General features: G+C 53.2%; 1 protein-coding gene across 4 annotated transcripts in view; it reads left to right on the top strand.

Moving 5' to 3' along the window:
- Positions 1-27,172, top strand: part of Pde2a (phosphodiesterase 2A) — an 88,786-nt gene that overhangs the window by 35,037 nt on the left and 26,577 nt on the right. For 3 of the 4 annotated variants that reach the window (XM_075971625.1, XM_075971626.1, XM_075971628.1), the window contains 2 exons: positions 21,825-21,914; positions 25,190-25,278. In XM_075971625.1, coding sequence (XP_075827740.1) covers positions 21,825-21,914; positions 25,190-25,278 — 179 coding nt within the window. Of the gene's footprint in view, positions 1-2,938; positions 3,001-21,824; positions 21,915-25,189; positions 25,279-27,172 lie in introns of all 4 variants that reach the window. The other variant, XM_075971627.1, reaches the window with a different exon arrangement.

The following is a 27,172-nucleotide window of genomic DNA, read 5'->3' on the forward strand; positions in this document are numbered from 1 at the left end:
TTTCTTTCTAGAGCCCAGCCTTGGCGGCCCCAGAGAAGCCTATCATGGCTGCATTTCCAGAATTCCCCAGCTTAGTGGTCTGCCAGATCCAAACCCGTCCAGGTCCCATTGCCCAGCAGGTCTGGTTCCCTGGGTGCGCCAGCCTTTCCCTTCCCCTGGGATCTCTGCCGAGCAGGAGTGGAGTCTGGACCCAAGTTCAAGGGCAGAGTCCCTGTCTGCCACCCCAGCTTTCTCCTCCCACAGGCTAAAAGGAAGCAGATGGGTGGAGACAGCTGTTCCTCCCTCTACAAGGCTCCATTGTTACTACCTCCTGTCCTGGACTCAAGGGTAGGGTCCTCTGCAGGGAACCTCTCCAGCTGACCTCCCCAGGCTCTCAGAGAGCCTTCCTGTGGCTCCCCAGCAGGGCTTTTCTCTCTCTGCTCTGCATCCTCCTGTCCCCTCGTTCTCTCTCATAGCCATGTGCCTCAGGTCTCTCTCTCTCTTTCTCTGTGCATGTGTTGTGTGTGAGTGTGTGTGTGTGTGTGTGTGCGTGTGTGAGTGTGTGTGTGACTCTTTCAAAAACCATCCTAGGAAAAGTCCGGGAAGATCACATCCAACCCCTTTCTCCCTATGAAGACCCACGAAGAGGGACGGGGGCAAGGGCAGGTCCTGCCTGGGGTCACACAGCAGGCTGTTCCCCTTCTCTTCTGGGTAACAGGCACACCCTGCTCTTGGCCTCTGGAATTCAGGGTTTGGGAACTGACAGTAAGAGACCTGGCGCAGAATTTGTAGGTCCCTGCTGAAGCAGAGCTCGACTTCTCTTAGCCCTACCTCACAGCCCCAAACTGCCGTCCCATCCCTCTTCTTTGTTGGGACCCCTGTCTTCTTCACTGTCTGATTTCTAGATGGCCATTCCCTTTGGCAAATTCTCACCTTGTGACTCAGCAGTGGCTCAGGCCTCCATGCTCAATATGAGCGCTCATGCATACAGACAAACAGATGTGTGCAAAGATTTCACAAACACAAACAAATCTCATCGCAGGTAAGAATTTGAGCAGACGGTCAGGCGGTCATTCTGGGTGCTAGTGTCTTCTCTTTGCTGTGAGTCCCCACGCATCTCATGTGAAGCCCTACAGGGTCCTGTAGATGGGCTCTACCTCACGAGACCCTTAGTGACAGCTCTCCAAGCCCCCTCTGTCATGAGGTCCCTCTCTCCTGTCTCCAGGAGCAACTCAGCTTCCTGTGATTGAGGGGAGACCCACAGGTCCTAGAGGACGGTGGGACAATGAAGAGGAACCAACAGGTTGAGACTTGGCATCTTCTCAAAGCAGGCTCCACCTCCCTACCTGGTGTCTGGGCATAGCCTTGCCCTTTAGTACTAAGAGTTTTGTGTGCCCTCTAAGGGCAGGTTCTTAGGATACTGGCAACGCATTGACAGGCAGATACATGTTCCCAGAACATGCAGGCGGGGCTGTGTGACCCGGTTGTGGTGGGCGAGTAGGGAAATGCTCAGCTGTGAGGGCCTGTGAATGCCCAGCTGAGGTTCTTCCCCTACCTAGTTCCCCATACTTGGGGCTCAGTAGAGAGAATCAGAAGGGAGGGCTGGATGGGTGCCTCTCTAGGAGTCTCCAGGGGCCCTAGAAGCTAGTTGCCACTAACTGTATTTCCCTGGAAGAGGAGGGCAGTCAGGACTGTGGGGAAGAGGCAACAAATGTTTTATGTACAAAAGGGATAGCCCCTCGGGCCAGACACTTATTTCAGCCCACGTCATTGCCTCTGCAGGACAAGGCAGGGTTAGTGGGGTCATCACACAGAGGGAAGGGATGGGCCAGAGCCAACATATGCCAGGCCCTGGGTCTGTAGAGGTCATGACACCGTCATCTGGGGAGATGGCCGCTGACACTCTGAGTAACTCTCAGGACTATCTGTGTGAGCAAAGCAGGAAACCCCACAGGACGCAGGGGACACGCGAGACAAGCAGACACTTGACAGTCACTCCACAAGTATCCACACACCAGGTGCAGCTATCACCCCCTCCCCCATAGCCCTGAGGGCCAGAGAATCCTGTAGCCATAGGCAGGTGCCCAGTGCCTGGGTGGGAAGAAGGGAATGCCAGGCAGGGAACTCAGCTCCTCTCCATGCCAGAATGTGTCTCCCCCATCCCGCTGAGTGCCTGCCTGAGGCTGTTTATTTCCTTTCGGGGATGGGTGTCTTGTCCCCCTCCCCCCTCTCCCCACCCTGTCCCCACCACACGCTTCCGAAGCTGCCAAATCAAATCAGTCCCTGCACCCGCGCCAGGCTGGCATGGAGGCCAGCAGCTGACGGGAACGAAGCCAGGCTCAGAATATCCCACCGCCTGTCCGATGCTGGGACATGCTTGAGGGTGGGGGTGGGGAGGGGCAGGAGCCTGCAGCTGGCCCAGGACAGTGCTTGTTAGAGAAGCTGGGCGGTGCACCTCTGAGAACAGGGAGTGGGTCCCCGGTGTGTCTATCAGGTGCTGTACAATCTAGTTAGCAGCGCTCCGAGAGCCATGCTGGGAGATGCGCTGGAGCCCCAGTCGAGGCCCAGAGGGTTCGGTGCACACTGGGGGTAGCTGCTTGCACACGAGATGCAATCTCTTGGGATTTTCATCATCTCTGGACTTTGAGCTCCCACTCTGGAGAATCACTGACTATGTCAGGTGGACGTTCTGATCTCCTTTTACAGATAGGGAAACTGAGGTTTAGGGAAGGTTGAGGAGGTTTCCTGGAGGGACAAAAGGATGAGTAGAACCATGTTCATTTCTCTGCCTTGGAAGCACAAGGCCGAAAGGCAAAATGTTCTGAGAAAAATCAGAGGTGGAGGCGCTCAGAGAACAAGAGGGCACAAGGAGGCAGGGCTACCTGGGGGTTTGCTGGGGGCTGATGGGAGGGAGGGCAGGCTGGGGAGGCCTCAGCCCTGGGCCTTCTTGTCTCTGCAGCTGGCCAGGACCCCCTTGCCCAGGATCCAGAATCCCCAGAAAGTAGAGACGAGCGACTGGAGGTGAGAGTTCAGCGGAGGGAAGAGCGGGTGGGCTGTGGGCGTGGGGTGCAGGATTCGGAGTTCGGAGCTGCATCTCAGACCCCTTCCAGCCTAAGGGCACACACTCCAAGACCCCTCTCCTCAGTCTGTGCGTGGCCTGGAGGGCGCCCTGTCCTCCATCGGCTCCTCTCTGGTGCCCACAGCCTTTGGATTCGCTTTGCATTGCTGAGGTCCGCTCCTGCACTCGCCATCTCCCTGACGCCCACCGGCTGCTGGCTTGCAATTGCTCCTATCTTCCCCGTGATTGCTAGAAGGATCTTTCTAATGGCCAGATTTGAGCTTGCCATTCTACTCAGCATTTCTCCTTGCTTCCATCTTGATCCTCTGAAGCTCCGGCCTACCACAGTCTCCCTCAGCCATTCTTGCTCCACCAAGCACCTGCTGCTGACATCCTAAACACTTACAGGCTCTGCAAGAGCCTCCCTCTTCCAAGATGGCCTCCTCCCACTCTCTATCAACTCCAGCCCCAGCTGGCTCTTGCTTCCTTTTCTGAGCTCTCCCACCTGGCAGTTGGGTGCCAGGGCATTCTGCTGTCTTTTGTCCACTGTGTGCTATTTTCTTCATCCTGTGACTATGTATGAAGGCTTGTCCCCTTCACTATGAGTTCCCAAAGCCTGGGGGCTGTGTTTCTGTCATTCCCTTCCTCCACTGATGGGGGGCTGCCAGCCCAGCTCTGACCATGTCTTTGGGGTGCCTTGAATTAACCTTCCATGTTTAATGAATAACAGAAATGGGGGTGACAGACTTGTGTATGTGGGTGTGTGTTTTATGCATGCACACGCATACACGTATCCTGGCTCATGTGTCTGTCAGTGTGTCCAAGGGAACTGAGAGGAAGTCTTGCCTGAGCCAGCCCCCTTGGCCAACACTTTGGGCACATGCTCTCCTTCAACTCTTAGGAGAACCTAGGACGCTGTGTTTGGGGGAAGACTCAGAGCAGGTGCTGGGGTGGATCAGGGTGGAGCTGGGGCATTCATCAGCTGGGGCAGGGGCTCAACAGGGCTTTCCTACTGCAGCGTGAGGCTAGGACTGAGAATGCCCCTCGCTGTGGGACTGGGTCCTGGTGCGAGGAGCTGACCAAAGGAAGAGGGATGATTGGAGTCATTATTAATTTATTTATTGCCATGGCATTCCCCATGGGTGGGAGCTCCCTCCAGAGCTGGGACAGATGGTGTTCCTGGGAGCCAGCAGTATCTCAGCAGCCTTGGCCACCCGCCAGGAAAGACTGCATTCGTCCACCCAGGGAGCCACGAGGGGAGGGATTTGGAGAAGCTGAGACCTCTAGGGTTGTGGGGGCTGAAGGAGCCTGGCTCTAGGTTCTGTGTCCCCGTAGACTCAGTGCCTCAGCCACTGCCTCTATGTCTGCACACTCACAGACAGTCCCTTCCCCATTCCACCAACCTCACCCTCTCCAGGGCCTCCTTGGATCAAGCCCTGTGTTCTCATCAGGCCTCCCCCCATTCCTGTGTTTGGATCCTGTTGCCTTCTCACTCCGATTAAAGATTCTAGCCTAGGACTGTCCCAGCTCTGTTCTGCCTACAACCCTTCACCCACCTCAAACGATGGTCATCATTAGCTTTGCCTTTTGAGAGAAACTGCTCTGGGTCTGGGCCTGTCACTCCCTGATGTGTGACCATAGCTGTCATGTAGCCGTCTTGTATCCATCTTCCTGACCTGCGAGTGGAGGTCAGATCTCCCAATGGATGTAGTTCAGGTTGGTAGAGTGCTTGCTTAGCAAGAACCAGGCTCTGCTTGAATCAGGCATGGTGTTGCACGCCTTTAATCTCAGAATTCAGGAGTTGGAGGCAGAAGGATGCAAAGTTCAAGGTCGTCCTCAGATTCACATCCAGTTCAAGGTCAGTTTGGGATACATTATACTTTGTCTTAGAACAGAATAAAGCAACAGAAAACAAGCAAGCAACAACAAAAGCCTAAACAAATAAAAAGGTCCCCATCTTACTGGGACAGAAGCATTGTTATTAGCATTAACGCCCACCTGGAGTGGCTGGAGAAGCTTCAGGGCACATGTGAAGACCTGGCCCAGGCCAGTGTGGCAGCAGCTTGTGGGACAAGCTTTCTTGCTCAGACCTAAGCTGCCTGCCCTGCACCACACACGACACAGTGCAGGCAGCAGGGCTGAGGTGAGGCTGCAGAAGTTCTGCGGTGGGGAGTGTTCTTCTGGCACTGTCTTGGCAGCAACAATGGGCCTTGCTGTCATCACCCCCCCCCCCCAGCAGACACGGGTTCCACATACTCTTTAGGGATAACTCCCTGGCCCTTCGGGCTGATCCTGGGGCCCAGACCCTGGCATCACTCTCGGTGAACCGAGCACACTGACTTGAAAACTTTGAGCTGGGACCAGCTATGGCCTGGGAGCTCTAGCTGGGATGAAGGCTGGAGCAGGTGCCGAGATGACCACAGGCGTGGGCAACGGCACAGGTGCCTAGACCAAGTGCCTCGTTGCGCAGTGCATCCATTGCAGCTCCGTGGCTTCTCTGTGAAGTTGCCCACCTCAGGTTCGGTCAGTCTCCCCAAGGGCACCGCTGGGCAGCTGTTGCACCACAGAGGTATCGTGTTGTGTATCTCTTCTCAAGTGGTTGGAAACACCTGACTCTAGCATCCATTTTGGGTTCACTGGGGCCTGGCATACAGAGGGTGCTTAACAAAGACTTCTTGCATGAATGAGCACTCACACTCCCGTGCATAGGATTGAAATAGTTCTAAGATAGAGGCTCCTTTGGTGGATTAGGGGAATCATGGAGACTTCTGGGAGGTGGCCTTGAAACAGTGAAGGCTGCAGAGAGTCAAGGCTGGAGATCAGCGGGGCTGTTAGGATCCATGCAGTCAGCTCCTGACAGAACCAACGAAGGGAGACAGGAAGCAAAGACCCCTGGGTAGAAGAGTATGAAACTCAGCTCCCAGGGGAGCCCTCAGGAGGTAGGAAGGTGTGGTTTGAGAGCTAGAGACAAGGGGGGGGTGTTGCACAGGTGAATGAGGGGCCCATGTACTGGTTAACAACGGGCAGAGCTGAGAGCCAGCGAAGCAAGATTGCTGCTGTGACAGAGAAAGGCTTGGGTGAGCACAGGTGGGCAATGAGGACAGCTCCCCATGCCAGGGGGCACAGGTCCTGGGCAAAGAGTGCCAGGATGGGCTGGAAGGGCCACACTAAAGGCCACTTTTCAGGCAAAGTTGAACATTCTTGATCAAGCACTCTTGTTGCCAGCTGTTCCGCTTCCTCCTGAATTCTCACATCAGGCAAGTGGTCTCAGAGCCGTCCTGTGGCCCTTGAGGGAGCTGCTGCCAACAAGTTGGCTGTAGCATCTGGCATCCACGGGGGCCCTGAGAACCTGCCATCTGTCTGTGCCCACCTGTCAGGTTGCACAAGCCTGGGGCATGTAGGGCCTTGGGACTAGAGAAGGGTCTCAGCTGTCACCCTAGCCTGTCTCCTGTCTGCCCATCCATCTGTCCACACCCTGAATGATGAGAGAACAGTGGAAATGATTTCACAGGCAGCTCAGAAAAACATAGTCAGGAGGGAGAGGTGTCGGAGAAGACACAAAAACACAAGCCAGGCTGCAGGCGAGCTTGGGCCCAACGAGAGATCTGGGCTCCTTCAGAACCCAGTCAGCTCAGACAAACAACAGGGACTGCCTGAGAAACACACAGCAGGCCCACAGTGGTGCCGGGACAGATGCTGAGGGCCCAGACTTGAGTGTGAGAGATGAGCTCCCCCCTCCTCATCCTGCTTGGCCCTTGGCTGTAAACACTCAGAGAACAAGTTCCGTTTCCCGGGAAATATTTATCTCAGGCCGTGTGGAGAGCGTGTGCATTGGCCTGCTCGTGTCCTTCCTGCAGGTTGGCCCAGGCAAGAGGTGAGGGGCCTTGGCAGCCTTTAAGGACAATCTGTAGGGCCACAGGAAAAGCCAGGAAGGAGGGGGTGTACCCTGAGTTCCCTGACTGGAGCCTGAGTCAGAACCATGCTAGCCTGGGCTGGAGGAACCTGTGTTTTTCTTTTTCCACAGTGTGACCTCTGTTCTCTTGTCTTCATCCTTGTCAGTCCCGGCCCCGCCAGGTTCCTGTCTCTATGGCATTTTGCCCCCGTCTGGTTCCCCAACTCTAAGCCTTTTCTTTCTCTTCCTTCATATTTCTCAGCTCTCAGAGGCTTCCGTAGCGGCGACTTCCTCTGGGATAGTGTTTCTAACTCGCTGGCCTTCTGACCCTTTGGCATCTACCCTCCTTCCTCTGTCAGGCTTCCATGCTGAGGCCTGCTGGTCTTGTCCAAAGTCGGTCAGACAATGTTTGTCATAGACTGCCAGGAGTCTCACTAGAAAGCAGAGGGCTGGGTGTGCAACCTCCAGCCTGATCAATGGACAAGGCCCAGTGAGTGTCTCCTGTGCCCCTCTCATGGGTCCAGTCACTTGAAGAATTTGGGTATATTGAGGGGAGACCATGAAAGGCTCACACATAATCAGCAGGGAGGTGGAGGAGCCCGGAGTTCTTGCTGACTGGCTTCAGGTTGTATGTCCCAGACCGGCCAGGCCCGACTGAACCCTGACAACAGGAAACCCCTGAAGGAGCAAGCATCAGCTGTGGCCTCTGAGCACAACAACAGGAAACAGTGTTGCCAGGAGGCAGCAGCTCTGTGACTATGCCTAGCAAAGGCGTGTGTGTGTGTGTGTGTGTGTGTGTGTGTGTGTGTGTGTGTGTGCTGCAGGTGACCCAGGGACACTGACTGTGTAGCATTGGCCCATGACATGTGATACTAAGTGTGCGATAGTGATCATGGGATACTGTGTGGAGAGCGAATGTGTGACCGGTTGTGTGTGAGACAGTAGGCATGTTGTATGCGGCTCTGAGGTTAAGGATTGGCGCCTAACAGGCGTGATGTCATGAGAATCCGATACACAAACGTGGGGAAATGACACTGTGTTGTGACAGGTGTGTTCCTGAGCTTGTGGCTCGAGTGTGAGACCCAGTGTGTGCCCCAAGGGTACGATGCAGTAAAGCTGCGTGTGTGAACAAGGACGTGACATGAAGTGACATCGAGTGTGAAAATGGTCGTGATGCATGCAGCCCCCAGCCTGACAGTGAGCGTGTGATGTGTAATGGCCATGGCAAAGTGAAGTGGGACTCACAATGCTGAGTCTGACAGTGCTGTCGGAACACAGCGACAGCTTGAGGCAGGAGAGCAACACAGTACACACTCGGAAAGATGGCTCCGAGTGCTGTGTGTGGTGAGCTGAGGGACACAGCAGGGGGATAGGCAGGCCCGCTGGAGGCTCCTGAGACTGAGCAAGCCTTTGAGATGGTTGGGAGGTTGGAATGATTGAACTTGTGGACGACGTTGAAAGTGAGAAGGAAGGAAGAGACGGCCTTTTCGTGGGCAGGGGAGGCTGGTAAGAACCACTCAAGTAGGCAGGGAAGACAGCTTCACTGGGAGAGTGCTTGTCCAGTCTGAGGATCTGCGTGTGAGCATCTGATCCTCCCACATAAAAAAAAAATGTGTGCAACAGCCCGCACTTGTGACCCCAGTCCTGAGGAGACAGGGACATGAGAACTCTGGGACTTAAAGACCAGGCTGAATGAGGGCCACAGTCAGTGAGAGACTGTGCTGAAAAGCTAATGTGAAGGGTGGATGATGAAGACACCTCGGGCTTCTGACTTCTATGCACGCATGTGCATACACACACACACACACACACACCTCGGTGATAAATTGAGCTAGAAGCCAGGCCAGCATGGTAATGTGAGCAATGACATACATAGCTATGCAGAGGAGGGGTGGGTTGCTAGATAAAGGTCAGGGTCAAGGAAGACAAATTTTTTTTTTATTGTGGAACTTTTTAATTTAATTTAATTGAGACAGGGTCTCACTATGCCTGACACTCACTATACAGAACAGGCTGCCCTCAAACTTATATAGATCCACCTGCCTCTGACTCTGCTCCTGAGTGCTGGGATTAAATGTATTCGCCACTACAGCTGGCTCCAAATGAAAACACTTTAAGCACAATACCACCAGGAAGAGGACCAGGACAAACTGCCATGGCGCTGGGATTCAGCAGCTGAGGAGATTTAGTCAGGTAACTGTGTGGCTCCTTTTCCCCTTTGCTTTCAGTTCTCTACAGTTGAGCTGAGAAACTGTTTACTTGTGGTAAAATATACACAGGAGGCTTTGGGTCCTTAAATGTGTTCACATTGTTTCTAATCCAGGCTCCAAAGTTCATTCTCCCAAACAAAATCCACCAAAGAAAAAATCTCTGCCTCCTGCCGCCCACCCGTCTCCCTTCCCCCTTCCCCACTGCTCCCCCGTCCTGCAATGGTCTCTAGGGAGCTCATGTAACTGGACTCATGTGGTATCTGTCTTTTGAGGACTGGCTTCTACGTCACTGAACATACTGTCCTGAGTTCACTGTGTTGTAGCACGTGACAGAACTTTCCTCCTATCTTGGGCAAGGGATACTCCAGTGTGCATGTTTTTGCTTATCTGTTTGTCCATTCATGGTCACGCATGTCGTCCCCACTGTTTAGCTGTGGTGGATGCTGTGCCTACAAACATGGATGTGCAAAGATCCATTTAAGACTGCTCTCAGTGATCTTGGGTATATATTAATAATTACTTTTCTGAACCATGGGGTAATAATCTCCATTGATTTTCATGATTTTCTTTCTTTCATTTTTTTCAGTCCCTTAAAAAAATTATCTTTTCTTTAGTGTGTGTGCATGTGTCCAATTGCTTGTTTGTGTCGAGGCCATGGCTCGCGAGTGGAGGTAGAGGCCACCGTGCCGGGGATGCCAGGAATGGCGCCCAGGGTCGGGGCAAACACCTTCAGCAGTAAGTCTCTGTGCAGCCCTGTTGGTTTTGAGACAGTGTTTTGCCACATACCCCGGAGTGGCCTTGAGCTCACAGTCTTCTTGCCTCTGCCCTTGAGTCCTGCAGTCCCAGGTATCCACCAGCTCCCTTGGCTGTGTTGGATGTGTTTGCTTTAGAAGTGGCCGTGCTGTGTCTCAGCATCTGCATCACCATCGAGTCTCATCACAGTGTAGAAGACCAGCCCTTCTGTTTTCTGGTTTTCTTGGACAGCAGTCTTCCTGATGGGTGGGCCATGTCCTCTCGCTCTGGTTTTGCTTTGCTTTTCTATGGTTAGAGATGTTGAATGTCTTTCCACTTGGCCATCTGTGTGTCTGCTCTGGGAAAATGTCCACACGAGTCCTCTGTTCCTAGGTTTAGATTGGTGCTGGTGGGCTATAGGAGTTCTTGATGTATTCAACCTCTTTTAGATGCAGTATTTCCCTCTCGTTTTGTGGGTCACTTGCTGAAATATTTTATCTTATTTCATTTAACTTAGCAGGTGTCCTTATGGCATTTTCACTTATACTTAGCTTTTTTGACTCCCCTCACCCCACCCTTCTACTTCCTTATCTCCTTGATCCTCACATCCTCTCTTAAATCGTTCTGTTTAGTATTCTACCTGCTACTTTCAAGTCGCTTTTATTCCTTTATTTATTTATTTTGGAGCCTGAGAGGTGGCATCAAATTGAGACAGTGTGACACAGAACCATGAAAGCTTCACCCAGTGCTGTGAAGGGTAGACAGCAGCCTGGTGTGATAAAGCATCACCCAATGTGTGATGTGTGGTGCCGAGAATGTGAGACACCCTGAGTGAAGACGATAGTCAGGAATTGCTGTGTGACCGCCAATGTGGACACTGGAGTGACTGTATCATTGAGTATCTGGGACCTCTGAGAGCAGGTGATGGTGACTGTGTCCTTGTGTGCTATCTTGTGTGACACAGAGCATAACACTGTGTGGGAGTGAGAGGGACTGAAGATGCCAGTCCCAGTCTTACCTGCTGACCATCAGAGGAGGATGAGTATTGTAGTCAGGACAAGAGAATTTCTCACCTGGGGTAGAAACGGTGTCTGTGAGCTGGTGTGAGGAGCCAGTTCTCACCTGGGGTAGAAGTGGTGTCTGTGAGCTGGTGTGAGGAGCCAGTTCTCACCTGGGGTAGAAGTGGTGTCTGTGAGCGGGTGTGAGGAGCCAGTTCTCACCAGGGGAAGAAGTGGTGTCTGTGAGCTGGTGTGAGGAGCCAGTTCTCACCAGGGGAAGAAGTGGTGTCTGTGAGCTGGTGTGAGGAGCCAGTTCTCACCTGGGGTAGAAGTGGTGTCTGTGAGCTGGTGTGAGGAGCCAGTTCTCACCAGGGGAAGAAGTGGTGTCTGTGAGCTGGTGTGAGGAGCCAGTTCTCACCAGGGGAAGAAGTGGTGTCTGTGAGCTGGTGTGAGGAGCCCTTCCTGCTCTGGGTACCCTGGGAGGATTTGTAGGGCAGGAGAGACTTACCCTGGAACAAGAGTTCTGAGACTGAACAACCTGACCACGAGGCTCTAACTGAAGCTCATTGTTTTATTTACTGAGCCTTAGCTTCCTCAAGCACCACATACGGCTGTTGGTAGAATTATAGGAAACAGTCCTGCATGCTGGGTGAATGTTTCGTCCCTTGAGGTACTTCTCCCTCAACCCTGGAACTCCAGACATTAGCGGACAGGAGCATCCAGGGAGCACTGGTGAAAGACGCTCTCGTGCCCTCAGCCCTCTTTTCTCTCTCTTCACTCTCTCCTGTCCCTGGCTCGGCCTTGTGGTGATATCCCTACATCCCCACTTGTTCCTGCCTTCCTTTCTCCCAGACCGCTGCTGTCCTGCCAGTCCATGAGCCTCCGGCACAGGTTCTTGAGGGCTCGTTCAATTCAGACCAATGCAATTTGCTCATGGAAAAAAAAACCCCGTAATTTGGTTAATCACACCAGTATGGGATCTGGGCCTGATGGGGAAAAAAGGAAGTGCAGGCGGTTCATTTCAACAGCTGAGGGCATAGGTCTCCACTGCCCAGGACCCTAACCGCTCCTTCAGGCTCTTTTTGGAGGGTCATCCCAAGCCTCACTAGAGGCCCCCCTGTTTTCCCTGGTTGAGTCCCCACCTGATTCTAGACCTCTTTCCTAGGCAACCATGAGAGTTGGGTTGGGGGATCTCAGAGCCCCCAGACTGGGTTAGCTGGGCCCAGCACCTCAGCTGTAGTCTCCTGTAGGACATTCTCCTGAGCCTTGGAGAGGGAAGGCTCAAAGCAGGGTCATGGGTAGAGTCTTAGAAGTTCGGAAGGGCTGGATTGTCTGCAAGCCTCCACTGAAATGTGGCATGCTGTTCCAGACTCAGGTCCTCCAGTCCCGGGCTGCCCTGCAGGTAGGACAGGAAGGGACCTGCTATTGCTTGTTATCTACAAGGCCTCTTAACCAGAGGAGTCCAGAGCTGTGTGGCACTGAAATTGGGCCTTCTCTGTGCACCGAGACCTGCCTTTCACGGCAGAAGGCTGGGGTCACTTCTTTTTCTACTTTCCCAAAGGTGGTCCCATGTACCTGGAGTCAGCTTAAGCAAAATGTGGCTGATTCTACCTTTAGCTTCAGCAAAATGTGGCTGATTCTAGCTTCAGCTTAACAAAACGTGGCTGATTCTAGCTTCAGCTTAGGCAAACCGTGGCTGATTCTAGCTTCAGCTTAGGCAAACCGTGGCTGATTCTAGCTTCAGCTTAGGCAAACCGTGGCTGATTCTAGCTTTGGGAAGGAAGCTTTGCAGAACAGCCCGCTGAGACTGTCTTAGATTTATTGACCATGTGTGGCAGGTGCTGGAGCGGAGTGGTGGGTCCTGACCCCAGGGAGGTGCTGAAGATGGTGCACTGTGCACGGGGAGAGGAAACTGACCCGTGATGCCAGCTGCAGCTCATTCCCTCCCTCAGACCCAAGACCAGCCACCATTCATGGCCATTCATGGTCTCCCAGAGAGCCACATGCTCACTGCACACAGCGGACCCATGCCAGCCTCAATGACCTTATTCATACGTGAAGGTCACCCATAAATACAGACGGCCACATGGATCCAGAAGATTTATAGACACATGTATTTTAGCCTCCCCAGGCTTCCATGGAAGTACAGTCCACATACTTTCACACAGATGTTTCTCTCTCATGACCCAAGGGACATGCTCAGCTGTGGTCATATGACGGTCCTTAGAGACACACCATTATGGATGGCATGTGCTTAGGTCACCAGTAAAGTGAGAGCCCCCAGTTCCCCAGAGAGAGAAAAAAAAGTCAATTCTGATGAATGTACCAAGTTTCACAATGAGAAAATCCTCTCAAATGCTATTAAAATTTTCCTTTGCAAAATAGAATTTGTTTTGAATCACACAGAAGGTCTGAGGTTCTGAGAGGAGGCATTTTCTCCCAGAGAACCTTGACTCATAATTACAGTCCTGGTGTGTGTGGAACCGTATGAGCATGTGTGTGGATGAGCACATGTGTGTCCTGGCCCCACTCCCAGGCCCTGGGGATATGAGAAGGAAGAGTGAGAGAAATTCTGCAGAATCCGGATGTTTGTTCTCTGGCTTCTGGGTCCTCCAAAGGCAAATAAATAGCTCTGGATGCCAGCCTGCCTGCCGGGTGGGACTGTGAGTGTGTGAAGAGCCTGCTTCTCTGTCCCTGGAGCTCCCCCAGCTGGGATCCTGTGCGGCAATGCACAGTGACCAAGGTCCTGGCCAGCGTCTGCTGTGCCTCTCTCTGGGGATTGGTTCTTGCAGCTGAAAAAGGAAGGTAGCGAGAAGGTGAGGCTAGAGGGCTTCTCTTGGAGGCGGAGATAGACAGTGAGACTTGGGACCTAGTACAAGTGAGAAAAGGCTGGGAGGAGACACAGAGCGGACAAAGAGAGTACAGACCCAAGACATGGGGTCTCAGCCTACGAGGTCTCCCTACCAACTCTCCGGTTCACTGGAGGAGGCCTGGGCCCTGCCCTGCTGTAAATGGGGGGACCTGGAGAGAAGACGAGATGACAACCAGGGAGCAGAGCTGGGGGTCCTGGAGGACCAGACCAGGGCGAGAAGAGAAAGATGCTGGGGTACAGGAAATGGGGAACAAAGATGCCAGTGGGGGAGGGTAAAGAGGGTCATGGGTAAGAGGCAGCTGTTGAGCAGAGACCTGAGTTTGAAGAGACTGAGAAAGAACTCAAGTGACAGTGTCCTCCGATCTTTTTGCTCCTCTGGAGGTAGCCACGGGAACCTTGCCAAAAGCTCCTCACTGCCTAGGAACTCAGAGCGCATTAGGATTTGAGGAGTCAGGGCCATTCCACGGGGGGACTCGTGGGTCTCACTTCTGTTTTAGCAGGGTCAGGGAGCCCAGTGCAGAACACATCCCAAAGGAAGGGGCATGCCTGAGATGAACCCTGTCCAGACAATCCTTCACCCCAGCCCCCAGTAAGAAGGGCTATTTTTAGGGATAATAAAAGTGCTCACACATTCCAGCAGGGGCAGGGAGAGGGAGAGGAGGGGCAGGAGTCAGAGCAGAGTGTGTGGGGAGGGTGGGGGAAGGAGACTTCTCTGGTTCTGCCTTCAAGGGTTTCCCTAGGAGGAGGGGGTCATCCCTGCCTGCCCCTCCAGTCCTGTCTCCAGGGTACCCTCCTGGTTCTCCTGTGTTTCCCTGCTTCTGAATTGGTCTCTGTCCCCACCTTTCTCATATTCCCATTCTCCTGGGATTTGGGGAACAGCTGGGATGGGCTAAGTTGTGAGGATTAAGCCAAATACAGTCACAAGAGGAACCAGTGTGAGGCTGTGGGATCTACAGACACCAGAGAGACATACCAAGACAAGCAGACACAGAAGTCCCTGGGGAGGTACAGAGCCAGGATCAGCCCCCAGGCAGGTACCATGGGACAGCCCAGCATTAGACCCCTGGTTAGCCTTTCCTGCCTGCTTTCTGCAGGTCACACATCGCTCTGTGCCAAGCCTGTGCCATTTAGCATTTATCATCTCCTGTGAACACAGCAGGGAAGAAGATGGTGGAAGAGTAGGAGACAAGAGACTCTACTCAGGCCTAGATCGAGACACCAGATCCATTCCACACTGGAGCGGTGACCAGTCTATCCCTTGACCAAAGCAGCACTTGAGAGGCCCAAAGCCACAGAAGAGGGGCCTGCACGTGCCTCTAGAGGAGAGCCCGACTAGTCTTTTTGCCTCCTTTGGGCTTCCATACATCCTATACAAACTGTGAATTCATTGCAAGGACAACTGAGGTCCATAGACTCTGGTCCCATACGGATTCCCACGAGGGCTGGGGTGGGGACAATGTCAGTATGTAGGAAGACTTCCTAGAACAGGTGATTGCTCTTATTGGGGGTCTCGATCCAATGGCCTTGGCTTTTTTCCATCCTGAGACGATCCTGAAGAGCAGGTCCATGGCATGCCAGGATACCTTAATAATGCTGTCAAGAGTTGCCAATGAGAAGCACCCTCTCATTTCATAGACTCTTCCTCTAGGACTCTCATCATGGGCCCCAGAGACCTCTACTGTCTCCAGGCCTGGGGCCTCCAGCAGAACTGGGGGCCACCCTTCTGCTGAGGAGTGTACAGGCCTCTTTTGGGGGCCAGCTGTGCCAAGAGCTAGGCGGGAGAGAGCGGCTATGAAGGGAGCGTCTGCTATGTAGGTCCCAGGTGAGAAGACCACTCACTGGCTTTCTCACTCACTCACTTGTCCTGTCTTCCATTTGACACCTGTGTCTTTCTGACACTGGTCCAACTAGGCACTCAGCATCCCTTTCTCCTGATTGGGTCATTATGTCTGATTTTGAAAGGCTTCTAGACTTGCTGTGTCAAGATTTTAACTTAACTTCAAGGGCACATGAGGGGTGGGGTACAGACATTCAGGCTCATGGAACCAAGAGCTGGAGGTCAGTCAGCCCACCAAGGCATTTTTTTTCAGGGCACTGATGCCCTCGGGTCCCTTCTTTCCTGTACACTCTGGGGGACAGTGTACTCACCTCCTTACTACCTAGGCATCTCCCCAGGTGCAGCTCTGAGTAACCAGATGCTTATACTGGCCTCCATTGAATGTCCCAGTGTGCTCAGATCAACCCTCATGGTCACGGAGATGGGAAGCCAAGACGACTGGGCGGTAGTGGCAAGGAGGTTATGGTGATATGCTCAGGAGCTGTGCTGTGCTAGTGAGAACCCCGAGGGCTATGGGGACAGGGGCCTACTGTGAGGAGGAGGCAGCTGAAGGTGGGGAGGGTGGCAAGAAGCCAGGACCTGTCCTCTATCAACATGATCTTATGTCTGCTAGGCAGGGCCATCACCTCCTCCCATACTCAACTCTTGCCTCTCTCCTCTTCCCATGTTAGCTATTCCCTTATCCCTCTCATTCAGACTTGAGAGAGGACAGATTGGTAGAATTAACAGCTCCTACCTTCCCCTCCCAGCTCCTTTCTTCTTTCTAACACTACACCTTGCCCTGGATGGCTCTAAAGGACGAGGGGCAGCTGTACGTCCTGGGATAGAAGTTCATCCTGGCTGGGACAGAGTGGGAGTTATGGGGGGAGGGAGAACTAGCTAGGGGTATGGGATGAGAGGATCCAACACAAAGACTGAGTGCCTCCCTCAGGGAGTGGGGATTCCCTCGGGAGGCGCCGGGACAGGCGCAGGTGTATTCTACAGTGCACGTGTCTCCAGTGTGGCTCAGAGGCTGGAGACGCGGCCCTGTTGGAGTAACAACTGAAGCCAGAGTCTACGGAGGGTGGTGGGCTAAGGGGGAAGAGGGCATAGGGTGGTGGGAAGGGGGAGAGGAGGAGGAGAGGGGGAAGAGGGCATGGGGTGGTGGGAAGGGGGAGAGGAGGAGGAGAGGGCATAGGGTGATGGGAAGGGGGAGAGGAGGAGGGAGAAGGGGAAGAGGGCATAGGGCGGTGGGAAGGGGGAGAGGAGGAGGAGAGAAGACAATGGAGGTTCTTCCTGTAGTACTAGGCTCTTGAGTTGTCAGTGACTCCTTTCATGTCCCCTTCTGTCACCTAATCACCCATGGCCATAGTACATTCTCCCTTCTTGCTCTTCTGCCTCCCCTCCTCGGGGATCTTCCTTGTGGAGTCTCTCTATGCTGGGGTATCATTCTCATGTCATCTGAGCTGCCCTTTATAAAGCAAGGATCCTGCTCTCCATCCTTGTCCTTAGCACCCTGCCCCTAAAGAGCAACGATGAAAGGCAGCTCTCAGGAAAGCAGCAGCAGCCTCTGGGAATGGGGAGTAGGGGATGGGGATGCAAATTCTTGGACCTGTTCCCAGACCAGCTGAGTCAGAAACTCTGGGGGTAGGGCCAACACTCTGTATTTCAATAGCCCTCCAGGTGATTCTGGGGCATGCCAAAGTTTGGGGACCACTGAGGGACAACCTGCAACTACAGCCAGTACCCGAGAAAGCAACCTCCCTTCCCCTCCACTACAGTCACTCAGGGCATTGGTATCTGAGTTAGCCCACCTGTCATTTGTGTTGTCCAACATCACCTAGCCTTCTTCATTTCTTCTGCCTTTGGCCCAGCTCAGCCTTGCTATGGGGAGGTCTATGGATGCAAGTGTTAGCACACACATGCAGCTCTTAGGGCAGGTGGCAGGCGTGGGCGGCTAGGGAGGGAAAGAGCCACCTTGTCCTGCTTCCTCTGTTTCCTGATTTGGTGGCTGTAAGGAGCTCAAGAGGAGATGTGGGGTGCCGGGCTTGAGTTTGGGTCTTCCCTACTCTGAATTTCAAGGAGTACTCCTGGATAGATCTACTAAGTGCTCTGGACACAAGGACGGACACACTCCCCTATTCTCCTGAAAAGCTTATGTATGTATTGCTTACTAGGACGGGAGGCCAGACACCAAAGGAGCAGGTGGTGTCAGCTCTGGACTTCTGACTTTCTCCACCGAGGCCACTTTCTGGAACCCCCATTCACGGCTGCACTTCTTTCATTAGGCGTTTTCTCCCCATGTTCTCTAGATGACTTCTTGGAGATCTGGGGGAGGAGTAGGCAGGAGAGACAGGAGTGGTGGGGGTGGGGAGGATGCAGGGAAGAGAAGGAGAGTGGGCAGAGAAGCCATCTAGGAGGAAGAGCCAGGATGTGGAGGTGGAAACCACGTGAAAAGATAGGAGAGCAGCGTGTGACAGATGGACGTCGACTAGGCAGAGAGGCACTCGGAGGGACCAGGAGAGCCTGGCCCAGAGGGGAACTCCAGGGTCCTGGGGGGACCGCCCATTGGAGGGGGATGTCAGATTTCAGTCTGTGAGGATGGCCCCTAACCTTGCAGGCCAAGAGGGGAACCAGAGTTAGCAAGATTACATGAATCGGTGGAGATGGTCCCAGGATACAACGTGGGTCATGACTTTCTTGTAGGGGGTCCAGGTGCCAAGCTGTGATGAGAGCAGTTGGAGGGTTTGTGCAGGGGAAAAGACATGGAAGATTACAGAAGTGAAATAAGAGACCCTCTTAAGCCAGTGACCCTTGACTCAAGGCCCTCTGTCCCTGTGGGGGCACCAAGGTCTCTGTTTACACATAATCTTGAGCTTTACGAAGGAGTTAGAAGCAATTCAATCTGGACCCTCTGCTCTCCCCAAATGAGCGCTAAATTCTGATTCAGGCCCAGGTTTCAGAAAACTAGCAACCTCCCTGGTTTTAGAGAAACCCTGGTACCCACAACCTCCCTTTTGTTGGTACCGGAAGAGACCAGTTTGTGGACGTGGCGCTGTCTGCGGTGCTGAAGGCAGTCTCAGCCCACAGCAGCAGGTGAACTGCAGGTAAGGGGGGCTGCAGAGAGCCAAAGGCTCTGGTCATCCTCCCACCTACCTTCCATTCCCATCTTCTCACCCAGTTTTCCCACCCATTTTCCACTTACCCGCCTGTCCACCATCTAACCACTCACCCATCCACTGATTTTCCCACTCACCTGCCCGTCTGCTTAAGCATCCACCATCTCCCCATTTTCCGTGCACTCATCAGCTTACACATCCATCCTCCCATTTCCCTGCCCACTCACCCATCTGCCCGTCCATCCATCTGTCCATCCATCCGCCCACCATCCGCCCACTCTCACCTGTTTTCCTAACCACTCATTTACCCGTCCATCCACCATTCACCTGTTTCTCAGCCTACCCACTCATTCTCATCAAATTAAACCGTAAAGCCACAGAACTAGAGGTAGCAGAGTGGAAAGACCCATTTATGTTAAGAAGGAAACCAAGACTCAGGAGAGGAAAGGGGCGTGTTCAAGGCCACAGGGAGCTTCTGTCGTCAATCTGGGGCAGGACTGGAAATCAGTGCTCTTGACTATACACCACAGGTTCTCTCCTGGGTTCTGGAAAATTGCCTGGTTATTATGCTGATATTTACCCTGGTGTTTGTTCACAAAAGCTGCAAGGACAGGAAATATGACTGCCTCCACCCACCCTGAGCCAGGGCTCTTGTGTATGTACACAGGTGGTATGTTCTCTCACGCATGTTTGTGTGTGTGTGTGTGTATATTTGTGTGTGTATATGAGGAATCCACGTGCAGGAGAAGGATAAGGCACAGGGGCCTGTGGGTAGCAATGCCTGTTTTTCCTTTCCTCTTCTTTTGATAGTCCTGGGCTGTTAGCCCTATTTGAGGCTGGCTCCCCACTGTGCCTTCACTTCAGGGGTTGCCCCATTTCCCATTCACAGCTGTGTCCCCCAAGGCTGCAGCCCTGTCCTGTGAGCCTAGGCAGGCACGGAACTCAGCTTCCCCTCCCCCACTGGTGTAGTGGTCTGAGGTGGCCCATTTCCCTCAGCGCTTCCTGCATTCAGCACCTGACTACTGGGCAGGTCAGGCTTCAAAGCAGATGGAGAGATGGCTGCCAGGCCTGGAGCCTCAACTCCATGAGGCTGCATCCTACTTACTCAGCCAAGGATGGAGAAACCCTCCTTGCTTGTGGCCCAGCTCTCCCTAAGTTTTCTCACCTCACTCCTTCCACACTTCCATTGTCCTGCCCTTGGCCTAAAGAAGCACAGAAAACTGGTCAATCAGAACGAAGGCCAGGCAAGAATAGCCAATTGGATTAAAGGACAGCTCAAGGTGTCCACCAATCAAAGCAAAGGGCAGGTTGAAGAGCTGACCAATCAGAACAAAGGACACATTGATTTCTCTAAGCCCCTGGGGTTTTAGATGGGAGTTGGGTGCTGAGTATGCTTAGATAGGGTGGGAGATCTGGAGGTTTGGGTGAGCTGTGACTCAGCACAGATGGTCACTGTTTCTCTTTTAACCTCAGTTTTCCCATCTGTTAAATGGGAAGACAGCTATCTGCAGCTGTGGTTTTCTCTTGCATATAAGGCTCACTCCACTGCTTTGGCAACAGTCCCTTGCTTCCTTGGCACACACATGGGAGCTATCACCAAAGTCAGACCCTCTCTGGTCTCTTAGTGATCCTCCTGCCTCCTGCCACATAGATCCCTGTCCTTAAAGCCCCAGTTTGGAGAGTGTGAGTCAAGAAAATAATTTTTTTTTTGGAAATTTTTCTGGGTTTGGGATCTTGCCTTTGTGGTCTTCAGCTTTGATCTTGACAGTGCTGTGCTAGCAGGTGATATGGGGGAGGGGGCTCTGATCTGTGCTACATGAGGAAGTAGCTGTTCCCATGAGAACCTAGAAGGGCCTGACGTCATCGTCCTGGGTGTCTTCAGGGATGGAGGGCTCTGTGAAAGAGCAGTGGAGGACTGCCCAGGCTGCATCTGCGCAAAGCTGTGTGTGTGTGTGTGTGTGTGTGTGTGTGTGTCCGTGTGTGTGCGTGTGTGTGTGTGTGCGTGTGTGTGTGTGTGTGCGTGTGTCCGTGGCTCATCCTTCACCACCCTTCCCCCAGTGGTCCCAGCCTTTGCAGTGTGGCCTATGTCCCACGGGATGGTGCCAGCTTCTTGTAAAACCCTTTGGGTCCCCTGGTTTTTCAGTGGCCACAGAGTTCAGCCCCCCACTCTAGCGTGTCTGAGGATGTGAAATTTGGAGACAGAAGCTTTAAGCTGAGCCTCCCTAGCAATCTAGTCTTAGCCACATGCTAGGTTTGGATTCTAATGCCCACCTTGAAGGGGTTGTATCATTTGGATAAATCTCATCTTGTCCTCTGGGACACAAGAAGTTGAGGATGGTTTAGCCACATTACAGATCTGAGGAGTTGGCACCTCCCCTGTTTGAGCTAACAACTTTCTATGAATATAACTCTGGTATTTCAGCATTTTCATTTTATCAGCTCTGTGCAGTCTATGGGGTTCACTAGGACCCTCAGCATGACATCATTTTCAGAGTCAAAGAGCCAAGCCTCTTTCATTACTCGCTTGTCTCTGAACACCGATCTACAGGGAAGACATCAGGAAGGACTTCCAAGGGTTGGGGAGAGGGCAGCTGAGTGTATAGTGTGAGTCACCGTTCTGCCTTGGCCTCGTCCCCTGTTCCGTTACCTTTCTCTTTGATCCCCTTGGCTCTGGCCAAGTTAATGGAGCGAGAAGAAGGGACCTTTGTTGTCTCAGTTCCTGCTCTCCAAGGACGAGGCCTGTTCCTGGGAGGCGGAGGCTAGGAAGCAATCAAGGCTGACTTTGCCTTCCCTACTTGGAGTGGCCGCTGCTGTACTTGCCTTTTGTGCTCACCACCCCCCACCCCATGCGCTGCTTTCTGTCCAGCCCTAACTCAGCTGAAGCTAGGCTATGGCTACAGTGTCTGCTGCACACAGACGCCCCCTTCCTGCAGAGGAAACTGCCTTCCTCACCCACTGTGAGGCCTAGGCTAGGCCTCCCCAAATACAAGGTGAGGGAACTTGGACAGTCTATGGCCTTAGTACTTACTGCTAGAGTCTGATGCTTAAGACTCAAGTATCTAAGTCTTGGGCTCACCTGACAGACACTGGGCCTGGGACTCTGCCTGGGCCACAGGCAGAATGACCCATGCTCTTTCTTCTCTTCCAGGATGCTTTGCTGAGCCTGGGTGCTGTTATCGACATCGCTGGCCTGCGTCAGGCTGCCAAGGATGCCCTCTCAGCCGTGCTCCCCAGAGTGGTAGGTGTCTGCCCTCATGTGTCCTCCCTGCCCTCCCCAGCCTTTGTTCCAGTTCTGAGCTGCACCTCACCTTGCGCAGACTCTCGCTTGGATTTGGGTGTGTGTGTAGCAGGAGAGATTGAGGACATAGGCAAGAATCTCACGGATGTCAGGTCTTGGCGGTGCTAGAGGACCTGGCTGTCCTGAAGCTCACTCTGTAGACCAGGCTGGCACCGAATCACAGAGATCCGCCTGCCTCTGCCTCCGGAGTGCTAGGATTAAAGGCGTGCACCACCACCGTCTAGTGCCATTGCTCATTCTTTAAGCAGAAGGCTGATAAACCCCAGGAGTCAAAGCAGCAGGGTCCCAGCTGTGCCAGGGGGACTTTGGAGTATGGAGAATAGGGTTTAACCAACATAAGGAAGATGGAGGACTTCCTGGAGGAGGAAACACCTAAACTAATCCTCTTGGAACCCTCTCCCTGCTCCGCACAGCAGCGGCAGCTTTGGCTTCAGGAAACATGACCAGCTCAGGATGCAGCCTCCCCCACCCCACTAAAGCCTATTGTCCCTGACTCTGAATGATGGATGGACCTCCAGAGGCCCAGAGAGGGAGGGTATCTCACCAAGGTCACACAGCATGACAGAAACAAATGGGCTTGGCATCTAAGCGCCCCTATTCTGTCTTCAGCTCTGACTTCCCCAAACCTCCTAGAAGTTCAGCACCCAGGAGGAGGGCTAATGACTGAGCTTTATTAAGCGTGAAATTGGTAGGAAGTGGGTGGTGTGTTGGCACCCAAAAATAAATCCTTTGGAAGAGGGTTGTGACTGAGACAACATCTGCCCTGGGGTGGAAGAACATCTGGATGGCAGGTCAGTGACTGTGGACTTGCCCTGCAAGCCTTGAGTGTGAGTGTGCATGTGTGTGTGTATGTGTGTGTGCACATGCATGCGTGTGCATGTGTGCGCATGTGCGTATGTGTGTGCACATGCATGCGTGTGTGCATGTGTATTTGTGTGCTGCAAGCATGTGTGTGCTGTGTGTGCACACACGTGTGTGCATGCGTGTGTACATGCATGTGTGTGTGTTTGTATGTATGTGTGTGTTTGTGTGTGCCTGGCTTGGTGCCTAGCCAACTACAGCCTAAAGCCTGGGCTTCGATGGCAGCTGAGGTTCAAGAGGCAGTGAGATGTTACTCAGAGGCCCATGCTGGGTTGGGGGAGCCCAGGCTTGACTGTAGAGAGGCGTTGGGTCCTGGGAGGTGGGGGTTGGGGGAGGAGGAGGCTGCAGCACCTGGCTTCCTCATCAGCACCCATTGTGGCAGGCAGCTCCAGTGCAGATGGTGCTGATGTGTACAAAACGCAAAGCAACCCTCCTACCCAGGAACTCGGCTAAATTTAACCAGCGTGGCTGAGCGTGAGCGTGGGAGGCGCGGGCGTGCAGAAGTGAAAGGTGGCTGCTGCCCCTGCCACCCCAGACTGCCCACCTTCTCTGTGGGGAGTGGACTCTTGGCCACGGGGCTCCCTGGTAGACTCTGAACCTGCTTGAGGAAAGAAAATAAAAACAAACAAACAAAATGCTCCGGACTGGATGCCACGGAGGAGTTGGGTGGAGCTGAGGGGAGGCAGCTCTCTCCAAGGGGCTCTTTGTCCCTGGATTTGGGCCCAGAAGCTGGGCATGGTGGTGGCTCGTACTTGTGATCCCACAATTTGGGGCGGCCGGAGCAGGGCTGCCACAGTCGTCAGCCAGCCTGAGCAACATGAGAGACCTTGTCTTGAAAACAAAACCAAAAAGCCTCAAACAAGACTCCCAGTTCAAGCTCAGACCCTCATCACCAAGGGGGCTCTGGATTGTCCCAGAGTCTGCCCCTACCCTCCATCTCCTGGGTTCTGTAATTCCTACCCTACATCAGAACAACTGAACTCAGCTCAGAGTCACAGGAGGCCATGATAGGGATCTGTGGAACCCTCTGTGGAACATCTTGTGGTGGTAGGTTTGTGGTAGCGGGGTGTGGTGGCAGGGTTGTAGTGGCGGGGTTGTGGTTTCTCCCTGTGCACTGCGGACCCTGTACTTATTGAGGGGAGAGCCTTCAGCAGCTCCTCCTGACCTCCCTGTCACCCTCAGCAGAGAGGAGGCTTCCCCAGCTTCCTGAAGAGAGAGTGTGTCCAGCAGTCAATGGGGATTGGCCCGGGCCTCTAAGGGTCCCTATGTGGGGAAGTAGATCTTTGTCTGTGAGACGGCCTGCAACCAAGGCTGATCTGTCCTAGGTGTAGGGAATATTTCTTAAGACGAGCCTCTTTGCCAGCACAAATAATTCCAATCAGACCAAGTTAGACCGAATAAAAGATGCCCACGTGTAATGCAGCGTTCCTGGATGGCGGGAAAAGCATGGCGAGGGGAGGAGAGCAGGAAAGACCACGCAAAGCTGGAGACCACACGTTCCCTTTCTGGGCAGCAGACTAAATAGCCTGTGGGAGTGGTCCTGACCCTCCTGGGGAGGGGCCACTGCTTGGCGGGCTTTCCTGGAGGTGAAGTCTGGACCAAGGCAACTCCCAGGGGAAGGGACCCAAAATGGATGCCAGGGGCTGGGGTGCCGCTTTCAATCAATCATCCCAGACTCCTTGGATATAGGGGTGTCAGGTGGCTGGGTTCTCACTTTTGACCAAACACTAGGGAGAGAGAATTGCTGAATTAAAGACCTGACAGGCAGTACTTCCAGATCACTCTGAGCAATGGTTGATCTAAAATGCAAGCTTGCTGAGCCTCTGTTTCCAGCTGTTTCGAAGGTCCTTCAACCCCAGCCCTGCTCACCCCCAGCCGGGCGCTCTCTTGTACCCCTTCACCCCATTATCAGGTCTGAAATGCTTCTTACTCTCTGAGCCACTTGGCTTACCTGTGTCAGTCAGTTCCAAGTGGGCCCAGTCACAGCTAATGGACTGCTTCTTTTGGGAAACCCTCCAGGGCCCCGTAGAGCATGGGCACAATGCCCTGGCTGTGGTTTCCTGGCTAGGATCATGGCAGTGTTGAAAGGAGAGAGCATCCTAAGCGAGTGTGGCTTGCATGCCATACCAAGTATGGTTTGCCAAATGCCTGAGGCTGTAGTTCAATGTGAGGTGATTGGCTCACACCTTGGGTTTTGGGTGATAAGTAAGGAAAGCAGTTGATTCATCGATCTTGCCTGTCCAACTCCTTCGCAAACCACCAAGTTCTAGCCCCCAAGGCCCTGTGGCCTTGCCATGGACACACTAGGGCTGGACAGTCTCTCTACAGGGTCTCACAAGTGCTTTTGGTCCTAGGAGACTGTCTACACCTACCTGCTGAATGGGGAGTCTAGGCTGATGAGTGAGGACCCCCCTCATGAGCTGCCACAGGAAGGAAAAATCCGGTAAGTCATTCTCTGCCTGTCCTCCTCCTCTGGCTCCGACAAGAGGTCTCAGGGTTGGGGCACCTTCCAAGATCATCTGATCCACCTCCAACTCCAGTCTCCCAGCTAGAGAGGGTCCCCAGTTCAGGAGATGGGGTCCCCGTCCTGTGTTGGGGAAGTAGTGAGCAGGCAGGTTCTCTCTTTGTCTAGTCCATTTCCATAGTTTCTTTTCCCATAGAGGTTCAGTTTTGTTTTGTTTTGAATACAAAGTCTCACCATGTAGCCCAGGCTGGTTTTGAACTTGCAGTGAGCCTCCTGCTTCAGCTTGCCAAGTGCTGGGGTTACAGATGGGATCCTTCATGTACAGCTCCCATAGAGTTGGGGATTGTTGTGGCTGTGCAGAGTGGAGTGGGAGGGGCTACAGCGTTTCTCAGTCCCCATCCCAGCATGCCGTGAGCATGACCGTGCGACTTGGGATCCCAGTATGCAGGGAACACCCTGCACCTAAGATCAGAGAAAACGATCTGCAGAAGTTTCTGGACTGCTACTACCTAGATTCAGGCCCCACCTCCCTATGTGCCAGCTGCACATATAACCTTATGAAAACCAGACATCCCTTGTAGTGTGATTTCATTTTATTCTACTCTTTGGTGACATGGTGATAATAGCAGTACTTAGAGGGTTGTTGGGAGAATTAAATGATTGTGTTTAGTCTGCCATGGCTATCAGAATCCAGAGCTCAGCACCCCAGGGTCCCTGGTATCTCTGAGCTCAGTAAGTTCAGCTGCCTTATTTTCTCAGTAAGGACACTTTAAGAGACATGTTCAAGAACACAGGCCAGGTGTGAGGTCAAACTGAGATACAGTTCTCAGTGGGAGCAGGGAACACAGGGTCAGGAGCAGAGGGCACAGTGGGCACAGCGGGCACAGTGGGCACAGGACGATGGAGCTGTTTCCGGAAGGCAGTATTCTTTTGGTCCAGGCATGCAACTCTTTTGGTAGTACCTGGGCTGTTCCCCTGGCCACTCTTTGTCACAGAAGTCCTGGGAGAATTCTGCCTGGAGATACAGCCTGTAAGATGGTGACTTGTCTCCTTGAGTTCCCCTTGTGGGCAGAAGGAGTTGGCCCCTCCCACAGTCCAGAGCCCTTCCCCTGGTCCTGTCTTCCTTTCAGTTTCTGCTCTCAGTGTCTCCCTGGAGGGTTGCTATGAATAAAGCCATAGACGCTCTAGCCTCTGTGTCCTATCTAGAGGTTCTTGCTTTGGACCATCATGTAGTGTTGGCATCACCATTGGCAGGATCAGACCCTTTCTACTTTTGGGCAGTATTGACAGTTGAACACAGGGCCTCATGCATGCTGGGCAAGTAATCTGTTGGGTCTCATCCCCCAACCCACATGTTGATACTTTTGATTTTGTGACAGTCTCACTAAGTTGCCCAGGCTAGCCCAAGATAGCCTCACATATCTTCTCCCGACCTAACCACCAGGCCAGATCGTCTAAATCTTAAAGATAAAAAAGTTGTAATTTGCCTTTTCTCCTCTGAGCCAGCCCCTCCCACCCATAATTCTTCCTTTGATCTCACTCACCTCTTCCAGGAAGTCTCCCAGCAGCCCGGGAAGGCGTTCCTGGGATTGGGAAGGTGTACAGAGTGGCCGACTCAGACGACAGGAGGGGCCTCCAATGGAGCTTGCTCTCTCTAGCTCTCAGGCCAGGCTCCCTTGGGGAGTTGGTGGCATCTGCATGCGGGCAGCTTGGAGGGACTCTGACCTTCTGCATCAGTGGCCTGTTCAGCATCCTTTCTACAATAGCTGCATATCCAGGAAAGCCTTTGGAAAGGAGAAGGAAAGGATTAAAAGTGAATGTCCAAATGCAGTTAGCCCAGAACTCTGTTGTCAGAGTCCTCTTGTTCATTTCC

The sequence above is a fragment of the Microtus pennsylvanicus genome, chromosome 5 (assembly GCF_037038515.1).
Source record: "Microtus pennsylvanicus isolate mMicPen1 chromosome 5, mMicPen1.hap1, whole genome shotgun sequence".
In the NCBI taxonomy this organism is placed as follows: domain Eukaryota; kingdom Metazoa; phylum Chordata; class Mammalia; order Rodentia; family Cricetidae; genus Microtus; species Microtus pennsylvanicus.